The sequence below is a fragment of the Schistocerca americana genome, chromosome 4, assembly GCF_021461395.2.
Source record: "Schistocerca americana isolate TAMUIC-IGC-003095 chromosome 4, iqSchAmer2.1, whole genome shotgun sequence".
Taxonomy (NCBI): domain Eukaryota; kingdom Metazoa; phylum Arthropoda; class Insecta; order Orthoptera; family Acrididae; genus Schistocerca; species Schistocerca americana.
In genome coordinates this window covers 456,165,095-456,191,119 of record NC_060122.1, presented here as the reverse complement: position 1 = coordinate 456,191,119, position 26,025 = coordinate 456,165,095, and the positions used below count along the sequence as shown (strand labels likewise).

At 38.3% G+C, this 26,025-nt stretch overlaps 1 protein-coding gene across 5 annotated transcripts in view; it reads right to left on the bottom strand.

Annotated features, from left to right (window-relative positions):
• Positions 1 to 26,025, bottom strand: part of LOC124613994 (TGF-beta receptor type-1) — a 177,616-nt gene that overhangs the window by 47,057 nt on the left and 104,534 nt on the right. For 3 of the 5 annotated variants that reach the window (XM_047142792.1, XM_047142788.1, XM_047142790.1), the window contains 3 exons: positions 18,708 to 18,953; positions 17,764 to 17,994; positions 3,194 to 3,361 (listed from right to left, as the gene is read on the bottom strand). In XM_047142792.1, the coding sequence (XP_046998748.1) occupies positions 3,194 to 3,361; positions 17,764 to 17,994; positions 18,708 to 18,953 (645 nt within the window). The remainder of the gene's footprint in view (positions 1 to 3,193; positions 3,362 to 17,763; positions 17,995 to 18,707; positions 18,954 to 26,025) is intronic. The other 2 variants (XM_047142789.1, XM_047142791.1) reach the window with 1 other exon arrangement.

Below are 26,025 nucleotides of genomic sequence, written 5' to 3'. Positions count from 1 at the left end.
GAATGTGTCTGTTGACAGCTATGAATCACTGTTTAACATCATAGGATGTGTCATTTGAGTATGTGGCTATCAATCATTGACATTTAACTGACTCAACTTTCTCAAAAGTATAATTACCCAATGTTATTGAGGGTGGCATGCTCTCCTTACATGTTTTCCCAGCAGCCCTATATGTTGTTTTCTGTTGGTTAACATTCAATCCCTTATTCCTATTTACCTGCTCAAGCACCATGAATATCTCCTCAATTGCTTTCCAAGTTCATGTAACTACATCTACATCATGGACACAAGCGAGTGCCTGCACTAATTTACAAAAGTTCATTCCCCATGCTCATCAGGTTTGCATCCCTCATACCCTTCTCCAATGCAACATTGAATAGGAGACACACCAGTGCACCTGCTTGCCTCAAATCATCTCCTATATCTAGTGTGTCAGTCATTATTCCTCCCATTCTTATATTATTTTACACATTGTTCATTGTCATTCTAATAAACTTTAATGATTTTTCAGTTCCCAATTCAGTCAAAACATGATACAGTTACTCTCTGTCTATGCTTTCATATATTGCTTTTTAGACAGTGAAGAGGTGATGCAAGTCAATCCCAAATTCAATTTTCCTTTCTAAAATTTGTCATAAGGTGAAGATAATCTATAGTTGACTTCTCTGGGAGAAATCTACAACAATATGAGCCAGTCGCCCTCTGAACACTTGGAAGGAGATGGTTGAAGAGTGTGTCAGAGGATACATAATACTCCAAGTTTAATATAGTAATTCCTTGAGGGTTGTCATACTACAATATACTTCCTTTCTTGTATATAGGGCACATAATTCTGCTGGAGCAATTTCTCCTCATCTCATACTGAAGCAATTAGCTTTAGGAGAATATGCTCTGACTGGCTGCCAGCTTGCTTCAGCATTTCACTGCAATAGTATCTGTTGTTAGCAACTTATTGTTCTTAAATTTCTTCCAAGCAATTGTCACCCTTTCCAGAGTTGAAAGGACAGGATTTTTGTCTAGGTAATTTATTCCTTGTGAGTCAGTGAAGTCTCTTGGTATCATTATGGCATTGAGGGGTTTACCAAAATGTCATTTCCCCTCACTGATGATTTTCTCTGTTTCAGCCATTATCAAGCTAGTTTTTTCTACTAGGTGTTTCTGGGCAGCATATACCTTCCCATAAATGTTCCTGTTCTCATTCTTGGTTCACAGAAGCTCCAGTTCTTTTATTTATGATTTCAACCATTCTTTATTTTATGTTGACTGAACCTCTTTTCAGCATTCTTTTTTTCTTTTTAATAAACTTCCATCACTTCTCTTGCACAATTTCATTGTACAGATTTTCCCTGTGCATTGTTCTTTTCCTCTGTTGCTATCTAATACTTAATATCAAACCATAAAATCTTAAGCATCATGCCTCAGTTTGCAGAGTTTCAATTGTTGACATCTTCACTGCATTCTTTATGATTTCCTATTGATATTCAATATTACTGCACTCTTCTGCCTTTTCAAGAATCTGTGGTATCTTTTACTGGTATTGCTCTCTTTTTGGTGGTTCTAGAGCTATTGTATTTATGTTTGTTACTTCAGGTTCCTTAGTGCCCATATCAAAAAGTGGTCTGAATCTCGATTTGAGTGTCTGAAACTCCTTGCCTCCATGAGATCTGGCTCGTGGGTTGCATCAATCAACGTATGATCAATCAGGTTACAAATATTCCTGTTGGATAATTTATATGGTCCCTTGTGAGTAATCTTTGTGTGGGAACAATGAGGAGCCCACAGCCATGTTTCATGACATCGCAAATAAGATGAGCCTTGTTCAGTTATTACTGTTTGTGGTGTGTTTGCTGTGGGGTCTAGTTATTGGTTTAAATACCTGTTCTCTTCCTATCTGAGAATTTAGGTTACCGGAAACTATTTTTACATCGTGGCCTGGGCAGCCATCATTTGTTTTTTACAGGAGTTCTTACTCCTTTCTCAGCTTCTCTGGTTGGTGCATATGCATTGATTGTAGAATAATTGAAATATTTCCCCTTACTCCTGTGAGAGTCTTGAACTAATAAGTATGAGCCCCATCACAAGATACTTAAACTGGTGGTGTACCACAAATACAAATACTGTTCAGAGCTTATGCTTCTATCATACAGCTGTAAAATATGCTAGCTGCTCACTTTTCTAGAGTCCACTATTGGTCCACCTTACTTTTAGCAGAGGCCTAATATTTCATTCCAGTTACCTATTTTGATCTAGTAGCATCCCCAGGTATTCTGGGCAATGCAGAAACCTCATATTCCAGGTTCCAATACATAAATCTGAATCATGAATTATATCTCTACTCTTCCTTGTATGATTTTATTGTTCATTATCATTGTCCTTTCCCTTCCCATGTTTGTCTCCATTGACCAGTCCAGCTTTCTTTATTGATGTTTCATGAGTTGAGTTAGTTTTCCATAGTGGGTTGTCAACCCTATCTCTTTCAGCAGAGGGGTAATTTTTAATCAGAGTTTTCTTTCCTTAGCCTTTGGGGAACCAACCCCACATACTACAAGATAGCAATATCTTCACTGAAGACCCATTAATGACCACTTTTTAGGTTTCCCCTTGGGGCTCCACAGTTATTGAAATGGCCTCAAGGAGCACATAGTCCCCACTGTACATCACAGCTAATACAGTGAAAAGATTGTTAAGTATGCAATTTTAACAATATGATTGTATACAAATAACATAAATGAAAACCTACAGAAGTAAATTTTATCATATTATGGTTGCTGGAATGGTAAGGCTGCAATGGTCAAGTAAAGTTCATAAAGAAGAAGAGAGGATTACAATTAGACATTTGTAGGAACAACATATACCGCAGCACATGGACTAACACAGTGTACTTTAGTATGGCATCAGATTCTTATTTTTGTGAATGTATCAAAGAATTTTACAGGTTCTTAATGCATTCATGCAATACTGCGCCTAAAGCATCTAGAAATTTCATGTGCAATTTGAATGGGGAAAAGGAGGGAGGTAGAGGGAGAGGGAGACAAGATCGAAAGGGGGGCATATGGGATGTGGTTTCACTAACAGTGAAGGCCCAACCTTCTCAACAAGCTTCAAGAGTACATATTATTTTCAATAATCATTATTTCTATTTCAGTTGCGTACATAATAGCAATTCAATACATCCAGAACAATATACTGTTACCTTGTGTTCCGACAATGTCCATATGCAAGTGAGCTAGACCTGTTGCTATGGAAAGGGACATTCGGATCATGCCAGCTGTGTCCACAGTGCACCTATTCAAGTAGTCAAAAAGGGAGCCATTTTCATGATAATCTGTTATGAGCCACAGCTGTGTCCATGTTCCATTGTCTGAAATAAAGAAGTCACATTCAGCAATGAGCTAAACAATTTTAGGTACTTGCCAACAAACCTAGTAATATTTATGCACTGCGCCATCTTGAAGTACAAAATAACATATTTACATTCACTTACATTCGCATTTACAACTCACTATCTGCCTTATGGAGGCTAATGTAAACAAGCTTCTTCCACATTTATATATCATCTTCCATCCCCCCCTCCCTCCCTCTCACATCACTGCAACTTTATTATGAACAAATAAAGATTATTATTATTATAACTATTATTATTCAATGGGGTATGTCAAAAAGGGCATTACAACTATGAAATGGTATAAAAATTCATCAAAATAACTTACAGAATCAGTAGATGTGTCATTTTGTAGCCAATAATCTCAATTTTGATACACATAGAGCATCAGTACTGCATTCAACCAACAGGAGTGCCAGCATAGTGCACAGTTAAAATGGCTACTTTCACTCGTGTAGAGTGTACTCACTATGTGTATTGGTTTTGAAAACTATTTAATTTCACAGATTGACAAAGATAACTGAGATGGGATGGTTTACTACCAACAAGACAGTGGACCTCATTTCCTCATGGAAGTTTGAGGTTTCTTCAATAATTGCTTCCCAGGTCTGTGGACTGGCCATGAAGGACTAATCACATAACAGCCTAGTTCCCCAGACATGAAACCACTGGATTTCTTCCTTTCTCTGGGGTCCTGGGGTCCTATTAAAGATCATATATATGTTTCTCCTGTACCAAACAATTTAGCTGACCTGAAAAATCTAATCTATGTGACCATTGCACAAGTTACACTCAATTTGCTGCAACGAGTGTGGGAAGAAATCGATTATCAGTGGGATGTTTGCTGCATCACAAATGGTAGTCATATGAAACCAAAATGACACTTGACACTATTATGTGAAACCTGAGAGTGTTTGCTACAAAATAGCGCATTTAACGATTCTGTACGTTATCTCCATAAATTTCTATACCATTCCAAAGTTGTACAGTTCTTTTGTCTCACCTTGCGTTGGTGGATAGCAGTGAGAAAGTGATTTCCTGTAATCTTCTTTAAGTTTAAAGTTCCCTAGTTTTATCATTGCGATCTTTGTAAGTGGGTGTAGTCTACATCCTGTGATTCATTCTCAAGGGTACAGTCTCTGAATTTTAACAGTAGTTAGCTGCATGATGTGAAATGAGTTCATTTCATCAGATTCCATTTAAACGTACTAATCATCTGTTTATTTTTTTTTTTTTAATAGTAAAATCCACTTAAAACAGCAGACCCTCTTTCAAGTTTCCTTTCTTATACAACACTTGGTAAATATCGCAGGCATGTCAGTGATAACAGTTAACAAACTAAGAGTTTCAATACAAATTACAGGGTGATCAAAAAGTCAGTATAAATTTGAAAACTTAATAAACCATGGAATAATGTAGATAGAGAGGTAAAAATTGACACACAGGCTTGGAATGACATGGGGTTTCATTAGAACAAAAAAAAAAAAGTTCACAAAAGTCCGGCAGATAGCGGTGGACAGCAAAACTGCTACCGTGACGGGTGAGAGGTACGCCGATATGTTACAGAATCGCATCATCCCCAGCCTGGCTGATAAACACCTGCTGGAACGTACAATGTTTATCCAGGATGGTGCTCCACCCCACATTACTAGATGCGTGAAAGATCTCTTGCACGCGTTGTTTGGTGATGATCATGTGGTCAGCTGCCACTTTTGTCATGCTTGGCCTCCCAGGTCCCCAGACATCAGTCCATGCGATTATTGGCTTTGGGGTTATCTGAAGTCGCAAGTGTATCATGATCGACCGACATCTCTATGGATGCTGCAAGACAACATCCGACGGCAATGCCTCACCATAACTCCGGACATGCTTTACAGTGCTGTTCACAACATTTTTCCTAGACTACAGTTACCGAGCGAGGTGGCGCAGTGGTTAGCACACTGGACTCGCATTCGGGAGGACGACAGTTCAATCCCGTCTCCAGCCATCCTGATTTAGGTTTTCCGTGATTTCCCTAAATCGTTTCAGGCAAATGCCGGGATGGTTCCTTTGAAAGGGCACGGCCGATTTCCTTCCCTATCCTTCCCTAACCCGAGCTTGCGCTCCGTCTCTAATGACCTCACTGTCGACGGGACGTTAAACAACACTAACCTAACCTAGACTACAGTTATTGTTGACGAATGATGGTGGACATATTGAGCAATTCCTGTAAAGAAAATCATCTTTGCTTTGTCTTATTTTGTTATGCTAATCATTGCTATTCTGATCAGATGAAGCGCCATCTGTCAGACATTTTTTGAACATTTGTATTTTTTTGGTTATAATGAAACCCCATGCATTTCCAAGCGTGTGTGTCAATTTGTACCTCTCTACCTACAGTATTCCGTGATTTATTCAGTTTTCAAATTTATACTGACTTTTTGTTCACCTGGTACATGAATCTTGTCATGAGGAAGGCAGATGCCAGACAGAGATTTGTCAGAAGAATCCTAAGAACATGTTATTCATGCATGTAGGAGGCCACGTACAAAACACTGGATCAACCACGGCTTGAGCATTCTTCCTCAGACTGGTATGTTTAGCAAATTGGGTTAATGGAAGAAATGCATAAGATTCATAAATGAGCTACACTATTTGCCATTGGTTTGTTTAGTGAACGTGCAGCATCACTGAAATGCTCAACAAATTTCACTGGTAGATGCTACAAGAACGGCACCATGCATCTCAAAGATTCTTACTCCAGTGTGTATCAAGAAACATATTACTTCCTTCATCTTACATCTCACCATGGAAATATTTGGCTGTATATATAGGAACACTGACACTCTTCCTTCATATGTATCATCTTCTAATGGAACAGGAAGATAGTGTCCAAATGATTTTGGTAAACCATGAAACCTCCACCATGCTCGATGTTGAGGCTTGCAAATTACAAATTCAAATGTAGATTTCTTCTGCAGAATAAATTAACAAATCTAAAACTTTTCACTGGATTTAAAAGCAAAATTGATATTTCCTATTTCCACAATTTGGAAAACATCTGTCGACAAAACCTTGTTAAAAATTTTCAACAAATGTTGCACTTCGCACCTTACATAACACCTACACTGGGGTTGGCCAAGGTGTGCAAAACTTCACATGAGCAAAACATGCATGCAGTCTGGGGTTCAACCTGTCTCAACACTACTCCGTATGTCCCTGCCACTATGTCTACCACACCTTTACCCAATCCTTCTTGGAGCTACTCAGTGCACTGTGACATTTAGCAGTGTAATGTGCCAGAGTTGCTTCCAGTATCTGATGCAGCACTATTTGGTTGCCAGTTCATCAGAATTATAGTGGCAGCTCTGTTTGTCCCTGACTATATTCTATTGGTATAAAACAAAGTTCAAACGTACAGTGGCTGTTACAATGGGGCATACATTCACAGAGAAGTCTTCTAGAAAACTATCATTACAAGCCTTTAAAATGTATGGGAATCACAGTTCTTTTTTGAAGGGAAGCATGATAAAGCCTAAACATATATTATGCTGTCACATAATTGTCAGAACAACTTATTCATTACAGAATGGCATTAGAACACCACGCACTACGAATTTTAAAAGATTTAGTTGGTGATGAAACTGCAAAAAATTTCAGCAATCAAAAGATGATTTGTATGGGATTCATTGTTTTGTATATAAAGAAACACTCTTCGATAAATTTTCAGGCATGGAGCATGTGATGAAATTGGTGATGCAACTAATAAATTTTCTGAAGTCGCATGTGTTATTACACTGTCAGTTCCAACCATTTTTGATGGAACTGATTACAAATTATGAAGATATTATACAGGGTGAATCAGAAGGTTGGGCACAAATTGAAACAGCTGATATAGGAGTCAAAATTCAAAATCTTGGAAGTAAACCTGAGCAAGTGAAAGCTTTGAAACATCAGGAATAACAAGGACAGTAAATGAACAATGCTGGATATCCCAGGTGCTAGATCAGAAGGTCTGGTTGCAAGGCTACCCTTGCTCTCCTGATCTGAATCACTCTTTTTTTTCTGGGAACATATCAAAACCCTCTCGAACATGGAAGAAGTTCCCAATGAAAAAATAGCTCTTGCCAGGATACTTGAAGCATTTGATGTGGTTTATGCAATGCCTCATGAATGTGGTGGTTGTCAATTTGGACACCATCTGTTGAGTAAACAGTACACCACCTTTGCTGAACTTAAGCATATGTTGCACTGATTGTCCTTGTTGTTCTCGACATTCCAAAGCTTTCACTGACTCAAGATAACTTCGAAGACTGTAAGTTTATATTCTAAAGTTTTTTTCGAGTTCTCTATCAGCTGCTTCAATTAGTGCACAACCTTGAGAATCACTTTGAATTATTGTGTAATACATTGGTTATTAGAGGAACATGCCTGGAAAGATTTTTTGATTTAAGACACACCAATATTAATTTATGAAGGAAACGGGCAGCAGGAACAAATTTAGAAGCTACAAAATGGAGAATAGACATCACATTTTTAGTGGACTTAACTACAGTCTTGAATGCCCTCAGTAAGATGTTAAAGGCGGAAGCAACTTATCTCTCATTTGACAGGGAAACTGAATGGGTTTAAAAAGTGAATTGCACTGAGGAAGAGCCAACTTCTAAAAAAGAACACAGTCTATTTCCCTAGTCCCTCTGTCGTTTAAGAAAATGCAAATTTAGAAGAATTCACAGCGGCATTGAAAGACAAACAGGAACAGCTTTCTAAATGTCTTCAGAACACTGCCAATTTCAGATCTGTTTTTGAATGGTTTTCCAATTGAAAGCATCACTTTGCATGAACAGATGGGATTGCTTGATATGTTATGTAATTCCCATTTAAAAGACAAATTCTTTTACATTAAAAGTATCTGGGTGTTCTACAATATTTCCTCAGGAACAGGAGAGCTTCCGTATCTCCATAATGGGGCTAAAAAAGTGACAACAAAGTTTCAATCAACATATACGAGTGAAAGGTTTTAATCAATTATGAAACTAAATAAGTCACGATTATGAGGGAATTTGTGTAACAAAAATGTGCGAAACTGTCTGCATCTGCCCATGTGCCAACAGTTTGTGCCAAATTTTATTTATGGTGTCGAGCACTGTAAGCTCTGTAATGCTAATAAGAGTAGTTCTAGATAATAAAATTTGATTCTAACGACATGTGAAAGAAACATTTATAGGAAACATGATGTTCGGTAGAGACTATTGTTTCTGGCCTCTCTTTGAATACCTAACCTTAAATGTTGCGTCAGCATTTTGCAGGGAACAATGTAGCATGCACGACATTGTTAGTTTAATGCAGTTGTGAACCCTTCTTCTTCTTCTTCTTCTTCTTCTTCTCCTTCTTCTTTTTTAGGTGTATTTTCTTTTGCCAACAGTCAGTCACAATAATAAAGAAAAGTTGGGTTCAAGTTTGCTGTCATGATAACAGTAAAATATATACAGTCATTATCTGATGTATGTTCTAAAGTATTGTTTTAAGATTACCCTGCTCCAGCACTGAAATAATGGACATCCTAGTATACAAAGAATAAAATGGTTGATAGTAATGAAAGTGAGTGCTCCAATGTACAGCTGATAAAGATGGTGTTCCTTGGGGATTGATGATAGGATCACATCTCTTCATTACATATGTGAACAATATGCCTACTGCAGTAGATGTCATTTTCATAATGTACACATATGAAAGTTCACTCATAGCTAGTACTGACTTAACAGAAGAACTGGTACTAAAGAGTTTTTCAAAGTATGAAAGGAGTTATAGGTATTTCCGTGAGAACAAGTTGTATGTAAATGGAAACAAGACAATATATATACTGACACATGTGAAGAGATCACTACAGTCCAATGATATTCATCTTCAGTTGCAGACTCAGTTATAAAAGAAGTAGAAAACCATAAATTCCTGTATGGAAACAGAAAAATATAAAGTTTCATGTGTTGTAACTGATAGTCATACGACACAGCAGCAACTTATCGTTCTAATTTGTTCCATTATCAGCTCCAGCATATTCCTAATGACAAAAGTTGTCTGGGGAAGAAAATGCACTAAATTTAGAATGCTCTAAACTATCCACACTTTTCTTATTGAATCTAAACACGACACAAGACAGCATATATACAAAGAGATTGTGGAACTACAGAAAGCTATCAGGTGAATTAAAAATTCAAATAACTCGTTTCCAGGGTATTCACACAGAGATGACTCAAAACACTAGATACAGCATATTGAATATGTCCTCCCTGTGTTTCTATGAAAAAACTACATACTTAAAAAATAGCTGCAAAGCGCTGTTAAACAGAAACATACACAATTACAATAAAAAAATAGCAAGCTATGACCATGAAACTTGTCAGTTATTCTCCACACACTCACCCTTCAATGGAACACATTCTTCCCAAAGACGGGTGACTTGCCAGAGACATTGGTTGTACAAGTCTGCATTTTTACTGTTCAGAAACCATTCCATCTCAAATATCACCTAGCCAGCATTCTGGAAATACTTATCACACAATAGTTTCTTTATCCAAGGAAAGAGGAAAAATTCATGGTGCCATGTCAGGAGAATATTGGGTATGAGGCAAAATTTGATAGCCCACAGAAGCATGTGTGACAGTGTGTGAAGCATGTGTGACTGCGCACTGTGCAAAATGAGCTGAGGTGGTGTCATAGATCAGAAACACTCCCTAGGATGGCTTCCCGCAACATTTTGTCTTGACACCCTCCCGTAACCTCAGCAGGATATCTCAGTAATAAGCTCAAGTGATAGTTTGCCTCCTTATAAGCACAACTTGTTAGCATCATATCAAGGCAGTCCCAAAAAAACACCTAGTGTCACCTTGCCCAATCATGGCTGGAGCTTCAACTTTTTTGGTAGTGGTGAACCCACGTTTTCCACTGCCTACTTTGCTTCTTTGTCCCTGGGACAAAGTGATACATCAAGCACTTGTCCAAGGTAACCACGTGGTTACAGAAGTCATGGATTCGCCTGACACAGCTGCAATATTTCCAACACTGGGTTTTTTGAAACGGAATGAGCAATTACAGAACTCAGATGTTGAAAACTAATCCACGACCGATTTTCACCTTTCACGCTATCAGATACACTGTGATATGCTTGTCTTTAGGGAACCAGGGCCTCCACTTCCCTTGAGATTCCCAGTTTTTCACAGAGAGATGGTCTGCCAATTCGTTCTCTGTCACACTGGCAGTATCTGTGCCACCTAAGCACCGTGTCCTATGATGGTGTATTGTTGCCTCATATTTACACGAACTCAGCATGGATTGTTGTTGCACCATTGTTCCCATTCAAATGCAGAAAATGAATTACTGTGCAATATTTCTTTTTATCAACGGCTTTCACCATTCAGTTTTGTCTCTTCTAGCAGCGTGCTATGGTACTGTGTATGTCAATGTGTGCTAGGATTGCAGACATCTGCCTGCAAACAATCAGAAAATTAATTCAGCATCATCGTCTTCATTTCCCATTTATACAACACCAGGTGGGGTTGGGATATTTATGGTGTTTCTCTGCTTTCCTCTACCTTCTCACCATTCTTCTTCTATAACTATTTTGTTTCAGTCCAAATTCTTTCTTCTTAAGGGGCTCCAGAAAGGCTCAAAATCATGAAAAGTTCAATTTTTACTTTTTTGCGTTTTCTGAATCTGCAGACTATTACCTTTTAATAGATATATAATTTATTCAATTCCGAATACTACAACTATTTTTAAATTTTTTTAGAAATGTGTTCTACATGGGCATGACCCACTGTGGCACTGTTAAACTGCTGTCAAATGGTGTTATTATTAACGTCCGTGTTCATCAGGTACATTTTAGTGATGTGAGATAAAGTGTGTATTGTGGCTAGCCTGTGATGGCTCAATATATATCGCTGCTGTGATTGTCGATTGTTTCATGTTTATTTAATCTGTCGTTATCTCGAAAATATTCGTAATTAATTCTGTTTCTTGAGTCTCTGTTTTGTTGAAGTATAATAATGAGTAAAAGTAAAGTTATTAGAAATCCTCTGAAGGCTTTTAAGAAAAGGAGAAATGTTGGAAAGCCAAAGGTATGTGTTATTACTGTAAACAATAAAGACGATAACCAAGTGAGTGAACCTAACCTCTCAAGTACACCTGCCCATAGCAGTCAAAGTGGGAAAGAAAATACTTCACAGAAGAAGCTTGGTTCAATGAGTGAAAACTATGAATGTTTTATGGGCGAATCGGATGTGAATGAAATATTTGATATGTCGGTTCTCAAAGGAATTTTTTCAAACTGTGTAAGATGTATTCATTGTAGTGAAGTTGGTCTGGAACTCTCCATAATAAAGCATGTAGGACTTGCTAGTGAAATACAACTGAAATGTGATAAGTGTTCATACATGCCCACCTTTTGGAACAGTGTTGCAGTAACTGCAACTGAAGAAAATGGTAGCAAAATCTACGAACACAACATTAGATTTGTTTATTCATTGCGTTCAGTTGGTAAGGGTGCTACTGCAGGTGCAATTTTCTGTGGCATCATGAATCTTCCAAATCCCCCAACCAAGTTTACGACCTATAATAAATTAATAGGGTCTAAAGTAGAAGATGTCTGTATAGAATCTATGAAGAACGCTGTGGAAGAGGCAGTAATGGAAAATAATGGTAACAGAGATTTGACTGCAGCGTTCGATGGTACCTGGCATAAACGGGGACACATATCTCTTCATGGTGTAGTATCTGCCACCAGTATGTATACAGGGAAAGTTTTAGATGTAGCAGTAATATCAAAGTATTGTAGATGTCCACAAAAATATAAAGGTACACATGAAAATAATTGCAAAGCTAACTATAGTGGCAGTAGTGGAGGAATGGAAGTGGCTGGTGTTGCCAGTATATTCCAGCGTTCTGAGGCGTGTGATAAAGTGCGATATGTTAATTACCTTGGTGACGGTGATTCTTAAAGCTTCAAACATGTTCAAGGACTGAAGCCCTATGGTGATGATGTTGTAGTGCAGAAATTTGAGTGTATTGGACACGTACAGAAGTGAATGGGAACAAGACTTCGGCGACTGAAAGCTTCGTACAAAAAACAAAAACTCAGTGATGGTAAAGGGTTGGATGGGAAGGGAAGGTTAACTGACAGTGTAATTGACAAAATACAGAACTATTATGGAATGGCTATTAGGCAAAATACACAAAGTGCCGACGAAATGAAGAAGGCTGTTTGGGCTCTTTTTTTTTCATACTTCTTCAACCGATGAAAATCCCCAACATAGCTTGTGTCCCAAAGAAGAAGACAGTTGGTGTAAATACACTCCTGGAAATGGAAAAAAGAACACATTGACACTGGTGTGTCAGACCCACCATACTTGCTCCGGACACTGCGAGAGGGCTGTACAAGCAATGATCACACGCACGGCACAGCGGACACACCAGGAACCGCGGTGTTGGCCGTCGAATGGCGCTAGTTGCGCAGCATTTGTGCACCGCCGCCGTCACCGTCAGCCAGTTTGCCGTGGCATACGGAGCTCCATCGCAGTCTTTAACACTGGTAGCATGCCGCGACAGTGTGGACGTGAACCGTATGTGCAGTTGACGGACTTTGAGCGAGGGCGTATAGTGGGCATGCGGGAGGCCGGGTGGACGTACCGCCGAATTGCTCAACACGTGGGGCGTGAGGTCTCCACAGTACATCGATGTTGTCGCCAGTGGTCGGCGGAAGGTGCACGTGCCCGTCGACCTGGGACCGGACCGCAGCGACGCACGGACGCACGCCAAGACCGTAGGATCCTACGCAGTGCCGTAGGGGACCGCACCGCCACTTCCCAGCAAATTAGGGACACTGTTGCTCCTGGGGTATCGGCGAAGACCATTCGCAACCGTCTCCATGAAGCTGGGCTACGGTCCCGCACACCGTTAGGCCGTCTTCCGCTCACGCCCCAACATCGTGCAGCCCGCCTCCAGTGGTGTCGCGACAAGCGTGAATGGAGGGACGAATGGAGACGTGTCGTCTTCAGCGATGAGAGTCGCTTCTGCCTTGGTGCCAATGATGGTCGTATGCATGTTTGGCGCCGTGCAGGTGAGCGCCACAATCAGGACTGCATACGACCGAGGCACACAGGGCCAACACCCGGCATCATGGTGTGGGGAGCGATCTCCTACACTGGCCGTACACCACTGGTGATCGTCGAGGGGACACTGAATAGTGCACGGTACATCCAAACCGTCATCGAACCCATCGTTCTACCATTCCTAGACCGGCAAGGGAACTTGCTGTTCCAACAGGACAATGCACGTCCGCATGTATCCCGTGCCACCCAACGTGCTCTAGAAGGTGTAAGTCAACTACCCTGGCCAGCAAGATCTCCGGATCTGTCCCCCATTGAGCATGTTTGGGACTGGATGAAGCGTCGTCTCACGCGGTTTGCACGTCCAGCACGAACGCTGGTCCAACTGAGGTGCCAGGTGGAAATGGCATGGCAAGCCGTTCCACAGGACTACATCCAGCATCTCTACGATCGTCTCCATGGGAGAATAGCAGCCTGCATTGCTGCGAAAGGTGGATATACACTGTACTAGTGCCGACATTGTGCATGCTCTGTTGCCTGTGTCTATGTGCCTGTGGTTCTGTCAGTGTGATCATGTGATGTATCTGACCCCAGGAATGTGTCAATAAAGTTTCCGCTTCCTGGGACAATGAATTCACGGTGTTCTTATTTCAATTTCCAGGAGTGTATAACAAAGGATTGCTAACTGGTGAAGTGTACACTCATAAGCATAGTCTGCCTCATGCAATAATGGAGGTGATAAAACCTATTTTCAGAGACTTAGCAGCACCTGAACTGTTGAAAAAGTGTATTCACGGAAAAACTCAAAACCCCAATGAAAGTGTAAATAGTGTTATATGGTCGAGAATCCCCAAGACTGTATTTGTTGGAATAGAAACACTTCACTTTGGTGTGTATGATGCTGTTGCGACTTTCAATGATGGCAACATTGTAAGGTGCAAGGTATTTAGAAATATGGGAATGAAGATAGGTTCTAACATGGTACGAGCGATGCTTGTTTTAGACAAGGAACGCCTTCGGGCTGCAGACAGGGCTGTAAAGAGTCTAGAAATACAAGCAAGAGTAAACAGGAGGAGGAAAAAGAGGAAGCTGGAGGAGGAGTTTGCAGAGGATGAAGATAATCCATCCTATGGACCTGGAATGCACTAAAGAGTTAATCCAATCTTTGTCGCTCGATTCCCAAAACTTTTATTTTCTCATACTAATTACATGTTTTCTAAGGATCTTCCAAACATATTTGTTTCAAACTTTCAGTAAATGTTACACAGTACCTTCTGCATAATTTAACACAGCCTTTTTCCAAAAAACTGTATATTTTTGAATATATAAATAAAAAATTGCAAAAAAAATGTTGTGAATTTTCATTACAATTGAAAAAAAAAATCATCTTTAATAACTGAACTAAAATTTTGTAAAATCCCTGTGTTAAGTTGTAGCCCATATTCCAATAAATAATCTGTAAAAAGTTCAACTTCCTACCTCAAATACTTTGTGAGGAAAGATGTAATTTATAAGCGTTATTTTAACATTGTAAGTATAGGGCGTTCCGGAGCCCCTTAAACTTGTTTTTATTGAGTCAATCCATGTTTCTCTAGGTCTCCCTTTTGCTCTCAAACTTGGCTTCTATCATTCATTTTGGTACTCTTCCATTCTCTTTACATGTCCAAACTGTCTTAACCTGTTCCTCTAAATTCTCTCATTCAGCTTTTCTGCTCCAATTTTGCTCCTAACATCTCCATTTCTCACTCTGTCTCTCCTTGCTTTCCCTAACATACTTCTCAGGAATTGCATTTCACTGATTTGGTTTCCACTCTCCTCTCTTCCCACCGAGCGAGGTGGCGCAGTGGTTAGACACTGGACTCGCATTCGGAAGGACGACGGTTCAATCCCGCGTCCGGCCATCCTGATTTAGGTTTTCCGTGATTTCCCTAAATCACTCCAGGCAAATGCCGGGATGGTTCCTCTGAAAGGGCACGGCCGACTTCCTTCCCCATCCTTCCCTAATCCGATGAGACCGATGACCACGCTGTCTGGTCTCCTTCCCCAAAACAACCAACCAATCTCCTCTCTTCTTGTCTTTGTCCAGGTCTCTGATGTGTATGTCAGTATGGGTTTGAAGTAAGTCTTGTACAGCACTTTCTCACACTTTAGTGGCACCTCTCTTCCCCAAATGAAGCCCCTCCCATGCCTCTATTCTTGTGTTTCCCATTATCACACTTCCTCCATATTTTAAGTTATCCACAATTTCAGTATCCTGTCCTTTAATGTAAATTTGTCCCTTGCCTTCGCTGTCTCCTCCGGTTACCACCACAATCTTTCTGTTATCCACTCTACATTTCATTCCACGTCTCGCGATTTTTGCATTTCAGATGTCTATTTGCTCTTGGGCCTCATTACTGATGGTTCCCCACACCACAATACCTTTGGAAAATAACAATAACTTCATCTCCCTACCTCGATGAACTTCTTTCATCTCTTTAACAATTTCAGCCGTTGCCATTATAGATAATATTGGCGACACCACACTTCTTTGTCTCAACCACACAACATTTTTTAAATCAATCAGTTCTTCCAACTTGAGTCTGGACACAAATGAAGCTTTTGTCATACACTGTTTGAAATAATTCTACTGTTTGTTTTCTGCCTCCATTTCTCTCTAAGATTTCCCATACCTTTTCTCTGGCAACACTATTGTAACCCTACACTAAATCAAGAAATATGATTGCCAGAGCTTTTCCATATTCCCAAGGCCTTTCCACCAACTGTCTCATACTTAAGATTGGGTCCACAGTTGATCTACTGTGTCAAAAGCTGTACTGCTCCTCTTCTAACTGACCTTCCACTTTTTCCCTCATTCTTATCTCCAGTACCCTCTCAACTACTTTTGCTACTTGTGATATGAGTGTGATTCCTTGATATTTGTATACTTTCTTGTCATCTGTTTGAACACTGGAATTATTATTCCCTTTCCTAGGCACATGTTTCTGACTCCATATGCATCATAGCAGTCTACATAACCACTGTAGCCCAGTAGGTCCAGCAGCTCTTATCATCCCCATACCTCCACAGTCATTTCATCTATCCCAGATGCCTTTCCTGTTTTCATTCTTCTCAGTGCTAGTTTATTCTCTTCTTCCAGGCCCCTCCTTTCAACATCCAGTAGTTTGTCAAAGTAGTCTTTCCATCTTTTGTTTATCTCCTCTGGCTGCATTATTAGCTCTTCATTTCCCCTTTCACCAGCTTTGTTTAAGTGCTTTCCTTCCTCTTACTCCTTGTAATTCCATACAGCATCCTTTTAACACCTGTAACATGCTTTCCCACCTCACACATGCATTTCTCTCAGCTTTTCCTCTTTTCTTTCACTACACTTTCTTATACTTCTTTTTACTTTCCTGGTATTTCCTTTTTCTTTCTTCCTTTTATCTGTATTCCATCCAGGCTGTGCTTCATCCTTTTCTTTTATTGCTTACTTTGTCTGTTAATTCCACCATGGTGTCTCCTTATCCTTTGTCCTTCTAGACATTCCGGCATGCGTGTTCTCTGCAGAGCTTGCAAATGCCTCTTTGAGCTTATTCCATCCCTCTTCCTACTTTGACATTCAGTCTTTGGGATTTTAAGCTTGAGTAACTCTCTGAACTTTTCTTGTACCTCCCTAGCCGTTAGTTTCCCCATTTTTATTTTCTTCTCCCTTTATGACTTTATTTCTTACATTTTATCTGTCCTCACATTTGCCACAACTACTCGATGGTCTCCATCAAAACCTTGATGAAGAAGATTAACTAACTTTATTTTTGCTAGGTGATAACTGGAACTTTATGATTCCCCTTATACAGAAAACATCTGCCATTACTATCTTACAACCAAATGGCTTAAATTAACTGAAAAGGATCCCACAAATACTGGATTCATTCTGCACAACAAACTACCACATGGAAGCAAAAGCATATAAAATACAAGTACACTTAGAAGTTAAAGATTACTTAATTTCAGTTCTATACAGTGTGAAGAATATTTGAAAATACTAGAGACTTTTGTCTTCCCAATAAGAATGCCTTTATCAAACAAAGTAAATATGCAGACATTATGTATACTGAGTAAATGTCCCATTTTTGTACTGGACTGTTGCTGCTGTTCTTTTTCTCTCTCATTGTTTCAAATGTCACCAAGTATGAATGTTATGGGATTCAAATGGAATGAAGGAGATGATGAGTTTTGCGAGTAAATTGGAATAACAATGTAATATAGCTAGAGGTGGCTACTACTACTGCAGCTACTTGTAAACTAAACAGTTTTTGGTACCTTTATTGTCTGCTGCTATGAAACCCAAAATATTGTCGTGTCTCAGCATAACTGTCTGATAAATTTCTGCTTCCCGAAACCATGACCTTTCCTCCCGAGATGAAAAAATTTTTACTGCAACATTTTCTCCCCGCCATCGACCCCTCCACACCTCTCCAAAGCGTCCTTTACCGATAATTTCAACCAGCTGAATCTGTCTTGCTATACTGCGTTGGACAAGAAGAGGCAGACCTGTGAAAAAAAGGACACAAAATGACAATCAATGAGGAAAAAAGTTATAATGAATTCATCATCTAATGAACATTCACATTTCGTATTTAATATCTTGTTAAACGCAGACATAAATAGCTAGCATTTTTGAAAAGTTGCCATACTGTCTGAAAATTTAATGGACATACACGTGATGTGCATACATTAAGTGAATGTACACACAAAATGCACATATAATTTTGAAGAACATATAATAAAAAAATTAAAATTACTGTATGATGTTTGGAGTGTTGTGAGGATACAACTAGGTGCAAATTAACAATTCAGCAAGTGCCAAATTGGCAGAATATTTTGCGATATTTAGCAACAATCAAATCATGCAGAGACTCAATAAATGATAATGGAAACATTATGTTTAATGATCCAAGTAAGCTTCAGAAAGCTTGCAGTAGACTTATTCAACTAATAAATGCCACTAAATATTTCCTATGATGAGTTCTCTGAGGAGCACTGCCAAGGAATAAACAGAACTACTCATCAGAAAGAAATTTATGCATTTGTTGGTATTAGACTGCCTAATATGGCATAATAATCATGCAATGTTCATTACTATCATTGAATCAACGAAAACAATATTAATCTTAAACAATAAATCACATGAGATACATTATATAATGTGAATACAGCTTTTATGCATATACTGTATTTAAAACAACTTGTGTCAGGGTACATACCTGAACCAGAACCACTAGTGGTCATCTCAATCATATCTCTCAACGATACACCTCCCAGAATAGGATGATCAGGAGCTTCAATTGAATCATCTGGATGATACCTAAGTTGATGCAGTCTCCGCTTCTGGTGATTCCAGAAACAGTAGGCCATTACTGATAGAAAACAGAATATTACAATTGGGCCTGCAATTACTATTGCTAGTTCCCACTTTCCCATCACAGGTCCTCGAAGTACGTGTTGGTCTGCTGACAATACAAGAATAATGGAAAGATAAAACACTGAATGCACAGAACAAGAAATTACTTCTCAAAAATAGTAAAAAAAAAAAAGGAAGAAGAATTGTAAATGATAGTTGTAGAAAACCTTGGTGTATACAATGGGAAGAGGGAGGGAATTTGGAGCATAAAGTGAATTCACAGGTAGTGAGATGTAGGATAATCCTTTGTAGCAGTGATAATATAATTAATCTGCAACTAACTGTTGTAAGCTTGGTATTGAAAAAGGTACACAAAATGATTTTGAGCCCAGGTTATCTACAAAGCAATTATACATCTTGTATCCCAGATCATAGAAAACAACAGATGTGTTTTACACACAGAGGCTCGATCATTCTCAATGGGACACATGGAAACTGTGTATTAATATTATTGGAATGATCACAACTCAACAATTTGAGCAAACCAACTGACTGTTAACAGGACATTCAAATAACACAGAGGGCAGATTTCAATATCAACATGTCTACAAGAACTTGGAGAAACTGATTAATTGTAATTTTGATTTGGAATGCTTAATCTAGATTGGTTCCTGTCGTACAGAATTATGCATGCAGCAGACAAGCATTCTTCTGTCCTTTATGGTGGGTCATGTAACTGATGCTGTATCTGTAAGATGCATTACTTCCTGAATTTGGAAGGAAGCAGGGCCACAACTAATATACAGTACGAATATTGGGACACTTCAAAACTGTGAATTTACTCCATGTCTTATACCTTCATAATGGTGCACCTGTTTTTCATCATTACATCCTCTTTTTCTCTCTCTAATCAAATGCAGCAAAAATTTAAAGTGTTCTTGCTGTATTTGCAGAATGCAATCATGTCTCAATTGTGAGTGTATCTACGTTTTCATACCTTTCTTCTTCTGCCATGAAAGTAATGGAAATGGTTTACTCTCTGCAATACAATCCACCCACAACTCATTCAACTTCCAATTAAAATTATACATGTATTCTCTATCATACAAATTAAGGATTAACATTGCAGAGAGAGGTAGCTCAAAACACTGTCTACACACAGTAGACTATATATGATACTCTCTTCAAAGTAATTCACTGTGAATAATTTTGTAACAGCAGAGTGTAGGAAGCTATGGCAACTCTATTTTTACTTGTATCTTTTATCAAGGCACAAATGGCACTTCAGCATTGGTATCTGAACAAACAAGGAGATACCATGATGTTGGGATCACAGATTTACTTCAAACTTTGTACACCTTTAGTAGATCACAAAAACAATATAATTTTCAAGTAGTGGAGTGCACTACTCTGACAATTCCAAGAAAATCGCAAGAGAAGTTTTACGCATCTATCACTTGGTCGATGTATCTGTGCAAAGCTGCTAGACATAAGAAGTCTTTGTGGTCAAATGGTTAGCATTCATGCTTTGCAAGAGGGGCATGGATGAATCAACAGTTTGAGTCCCACTAACACTTAATTTTTGATCTATATTTCTTCGTCACTTGTCACATTATGTAATTTATATGACATCTGAAAGGTAATGTAATGAAAAGACAGCCACATGCATTTTCATGACACTCTAGTGAATTTCATATGTTATTTGACTATTTACTATTTGTAATTAAATTTTCACAGATGAGGGACAGGCTTGGAAACCCTAATTCGTACCTCAATAAATAATGATGTGAATGACGTTATTCACAATCAGTAATATAGTAATTCACAATGTGCCAGACCACAAAAGTAATGTACAACTACTCATTAGACATACTCTCGATGTCACACGTTTCTCATACAGACATGGAACTCATAAACTGAAACTTCATGCAAATGCACATGGTTTTTTTTTTCATTATATTACCTCTCAAATGGCATATAAATTAAATAATGAACAGTGTTACAAAACTAATAACTAAGTTTGAGTACGAGTCGAACTGTCACCTCATATTCATTCATCTCACAAAGTTGACCACCATGAGCTCTATCGTCCGGCACCTTAGCACATATACATAAACCACATAATAGGCACGTAAAACTTCTTTTGCAATTTTCTCAAAATTGCCAAAGTGGTGCACCTTACTACTTGACATTATGTTGTTTTCATGGCCAACTGCCCGTCTGGTGAGCTATGCAGTCTAACGCACTGCTTTCTGGGCGGGAAGACGTGCCGGTCCCCGGCAAGAAACCGCCCGGCAGATTAGTGTCAAGGTCCAGTGAGCTGGCAAGTCTGTGGATGGTTTTTAAGGTGGTTTTCCATCTGCCTCAGGGAATGTGGGCTGGTTCCACTTATTCGGCCTCAGTTACACTATGTCGGCGATTGCTGAGCAAACACTTTCTCCACGTATGCGTACACCATAATTACTCTACCACGTAAACATTGCACACTCTCAGGTATTGTGGCAGGTTAAAGTTAATTGTCCCTAGGTTTATTTGGACATAAAGCTATTTTATTATATTACTTGATCCTCAGGCACCACTGTCATTCACTTCAAACATTAATACAAAGTCACATATAGAACAAATTAACTCTCAGTTATTGTAGTAGATCCAAGTCCATTGTCCATGGGACTGTTTTATTATACTACTCGGTTTTCTTGCACCATCGTCATTGCTATTCACTTTAAAACATTAATAGCAAGTGGTTTTTTTTTTAACCTCTACTAATGTAATCAATGGCTTTGACAGTAATGTGTCAGCTCTTGTACTTGTCTTACCAGGCTGCTGCCACACAATAAGTAGTTTCTAATGAGCTTGTAGTATAAACATACAAAATATGTTATTTTACTCCCAAAATGTTGTTGTTTTGTTTACTAACAAATGAGGTCAAAGATGTAGGTCTGATATCCAATTCAGTAAAATTTTTTAAGCTTTATGGAAACCAGAAATGAATAAATTTTACTGCCTATGAAAGTTCCTTCATACAAGAACCTTACTAATGACTACACTGAATTGTCTAATAAAATTATGAGGGTATTGCAAGCATAGCATATGTAATGAAACTTTCACACCACACTACAAACACTTCTTTCTTTAGAGTAGTGGTTCCAAACCTTACTGATACAACTAGCCCGTGTGCAGTCACATATATGTGGAAGATGATGTTCATACATTACTTTCACAAGCTGTAACCTCCACCACATTGTCATGTGTTAATGCTAGCACAGTACAGTTTTGATAATTTGAGGTGAACTGGACCAGGACCACCTCAAACTATCAAAAACCACACTTTCAAAATTTATTTGGGAAAAGAAATAAAACAAAGTTTTTCTTTTTTTTTTTTTTCAATCCCCAATGTCTTTATCATTTTTCAGTTGAGAGAATCTTCAGAGCATTTTGTTGAAGGAAACTGTTCCAATTTAAGTCAGTTACTTGGCCAGTTACCCTGAGTAATTTTGTCAACATCGTATTCAAGAGCAATTTTTTTTATTGTTTCTTATTTGTTAGTTTATTTCAGTGCTTCTACATTCAAAGACACAAATTTGCCTTTTTTTTTTTTTTTTGTTGCAGCAGTCATTTTTGGGCATACAAGCAAAATAGTCAACACAAAGCACAACACTGTACCTTACCAACAATAAAAAACCTAAAACACCACTTACAACAAAAGTTGTGCTTATGTAAACAATTAAAGATCGGGAGAAGCGTATGTGTGGTCTCACTGAACAGGTGTTGTGCCACCAGTGGCAGGGGGAAATGGATCAAGGTTTGACATGCCATACACTAGTTTTTATTATTATAATTATTATTATGAGGCTCGGATTTATGAGACACTTGTAATTCTGAGAACTGAAATATTGAGATTGTGTTGTACTTGAAAAAAATGTTTTTATTGGTAACAAATGTAGTAGTCAGCATTACAGGCTTACTAAATATTGATGATAGTAATGATCTTTTAAAAATAATTTACTTTCGTCACTTGTTTTTACCCTCAGAAAATTACCCCTTAAGGGGTAATTACCCTAGGTTGCGAACTGCTGCTCTAGAGCACTGATCTTGTATTGTTTGCAAGTGGTTTGTTCCTAGTAAGAGAACAGCAGTTCCTACAGGTAGAGAAATAACAATTTGTAAAGGACTTCAAAGGACAAATAAAGGTAATTAGTGTAATGGTCTTGATTTTGCAATATGTATTTGTGTTACTAAGCTCTGTCATCTTTCATTTGCATCTATACCTACTGGTTACTACAAGATATATCTATTTTTAAAATAATCAAAAATCCAGGATGGAATGTAACAATATTATGAAAAGGAAAGTTGCTACTCACCATATAGCGGAGACAGAGAAGCTGAGTCGCAGATAGGCACAACAACAATACACTCACAACTAAAGCTTTCGGCCATTAAGGCCTTAATCCACAATAGAGCACACACACACACACACACACACACACACAAACGCAACTCCCATACACAACTGAGAACCACCAAGTTTCAGTTGTCTGAGACTGCAATCATGTGTGTGAGTTGTGTTTGCTTGAGTGAGTGGGTGTGTGTATGTGTGTCTGTCGATTATTGTTGATGAAGGCCTTAATGGCTGAAAGCTTTAATTGTAAGAGTCTTTTTGTTGTGTCTATGTGTGACTCAGCAGCTCTGCTATATGGTAAGTTGCAACTTTCCTTTTCATAATATTGTTATATATCTATTTTTGTTGTACTAACATTCATCACTGTCAGGAATTTTTTAATCATTCATGATATTATTTATATTTCTGATCATACCTACAGAGCTACTGTTACCAGATTACAATTCCAAAATATTTTACACAGAGTATCACTCACTTTATCATCCATCTCAGTCTGTTGTGTCTCTGTGTAAATATATTCTGAGAAAATAAATTTTGACTCCACTTTTCCAATACTATGTAGGATGCAAAAGAAGCACATTTTTACCAAGTGTTAAAAAAAAGCTGCCAATATGTGTAACTCATAGCATTCCTTTTGATCATTTTGAAGTTATTGTTTTCCAGCAGACAAGGTCCCTGAAACTGTGGTTCCTGATGATGTAGAGAAGTGTGAAGGAGAGGGTTTTTGTCAATTGCTAGTTAGCATCACAAAGAAAATCTGCTCTCACAACCCTGTGCCCAATTCCAAAGCCAAACTAAATGACCTTGTTAGCAAATAACACAAATAATACACAGAATTAAAATTTGTTAATGACATCAAAGCTACTACAGCTTTTAAGTTTAGCTCAGAAACTAGGATGTCTAATTAGCCTGTCTGGATAAAAAGTACTGATTACTGTCACTCCCCTATCCATGTAATACTTATAATACTCCAAAATTACTCCATTTGCATCCCAGAAAAGAATGAGCAAAACTCTTTCATCAGACAGTTACGTGTGAATATTTTTGGTTTCAGTAAAGACCCATCTTGTAGCAAACTTCTCCGGCCGGGGTGGCCGAGCGGTTCTAGGCGCTACAGTCTGGAACTGCGCGACCGCTACAGTCGCAGGTTCAAATCCTGCCTCGGGCATGGATGTGTGTGATGTCCTTAGGGTAGTTAAGTTTAAGTAGTTCTAAGTGCTAGAGGAGTGATGACCTCAGAAGTTAAGTCCCATAGTGCTCAGAGCCATTTTGTAGCAAACTTCCAGAATTTACCAAATTTCACAAAATAGTTATCATGTTCCGTAATATCATGATCATGCTTTCCTAATCCACTGTTTCTTACACATTAGAACATCTCGATAACATTGTCTATCCTATATAACTTCTCCTAGCCTAATATTATCACACACTCCAGCATCAACAATGGTAAAACTGAACAAATAAGGGAGGATAAACAGTAACACCACACACATTGACAGAGCTGATCAAATTTTGGTCAGCATTTGAAACTGCAGGTTGTCTGACAACATTCAACATACTGTTATTGAATGTATCCTGTATGATAATTTATTTCATCACATGGAGCACCTTTACCGCCTTTCCATTGACACGGGAACTGACTCTCATATTTAACCTACCATTCCTCCTTTCCATTCTATTTCTCTCCATGCCTAGATGTCCTATTCTTTTCTATTCACAACTTCTCAATTCTGACCATCAGGGTCTCCTTCTTCCACAGCCTGTAGTGTATTTCTCTATTTCTACTGGCATGCTGTTCCTTCATTAAAGTTCCAATTGTCATCATGAAATTATAAATTTTCTTTTGTCAGTTACTAAAAGTTAAATTTGAATCTCAGTTACTACAGTCCATTGTTACTTTCAACTTTCTTCTTGTACATAGCATCTCTTCTGGCCTGTGGTTCTGACTGAGTTTCACTTCCCTCTGGCGGTGGTATTATGTTTACAAATCTAAAGATTTTAATTCAAAGATATTATATATCTGCACATAATCTGTAGTACTTATTTCATGTGGTAGAGTCCCATTGCTTTCCAAGAAGTGACACCATAATACAGATAATGAATTGGAATAAACACACAGGTACAATTTAACATGACATTTCTTTCTTTCTCTCTTTCTTTCCTTCTTCTTCTTCTTCTTTGTCATAAAACTAAATATCTCTTCTTTGTGATAAAACTGAATATACCGTGTGTACTCTATTCTATTTGCTTGGAGCTTTTTCAAAAATACACTTGACTGCTTTGTTTTCTTTTTCACATATCACTTATCAAGCAAAGAGAAAGCTAACCATGCCTGCTGAGACTTAAATGTGCAAGATTTAACAATAAACATTAAAATTTAATTATAATATACATAATATTAAGTGGTGGCTATGATGCTGTTCATAATTAAACATGAATTATTAATTATGTGTTTCAATAATGAGGGCTTGATATCTGTCGAATTTGTACTAAATCAATCTATCGGTGAAAGAAACAAAAGTCGATGACAGGTTACAAGGTTAGTGGAATGAACTTTCATCCCCCATGTTAATGACGCATGATAGTTTAATCTCATACTGTGTTACTGTTTATGTATTGTCAGTTTCTTATCTTTCTGGAACTTGAACTTCCACAGAGAGAAACAGAACAACATTATTTCTATTATATTAAGATTTTAGTTCTTGTTCACGTCTGTGGCTTTCTGGAACCTGAACTTCCAAAGAGAGTAAAAGAATAACATTATTTCAACTTTAGTATGATG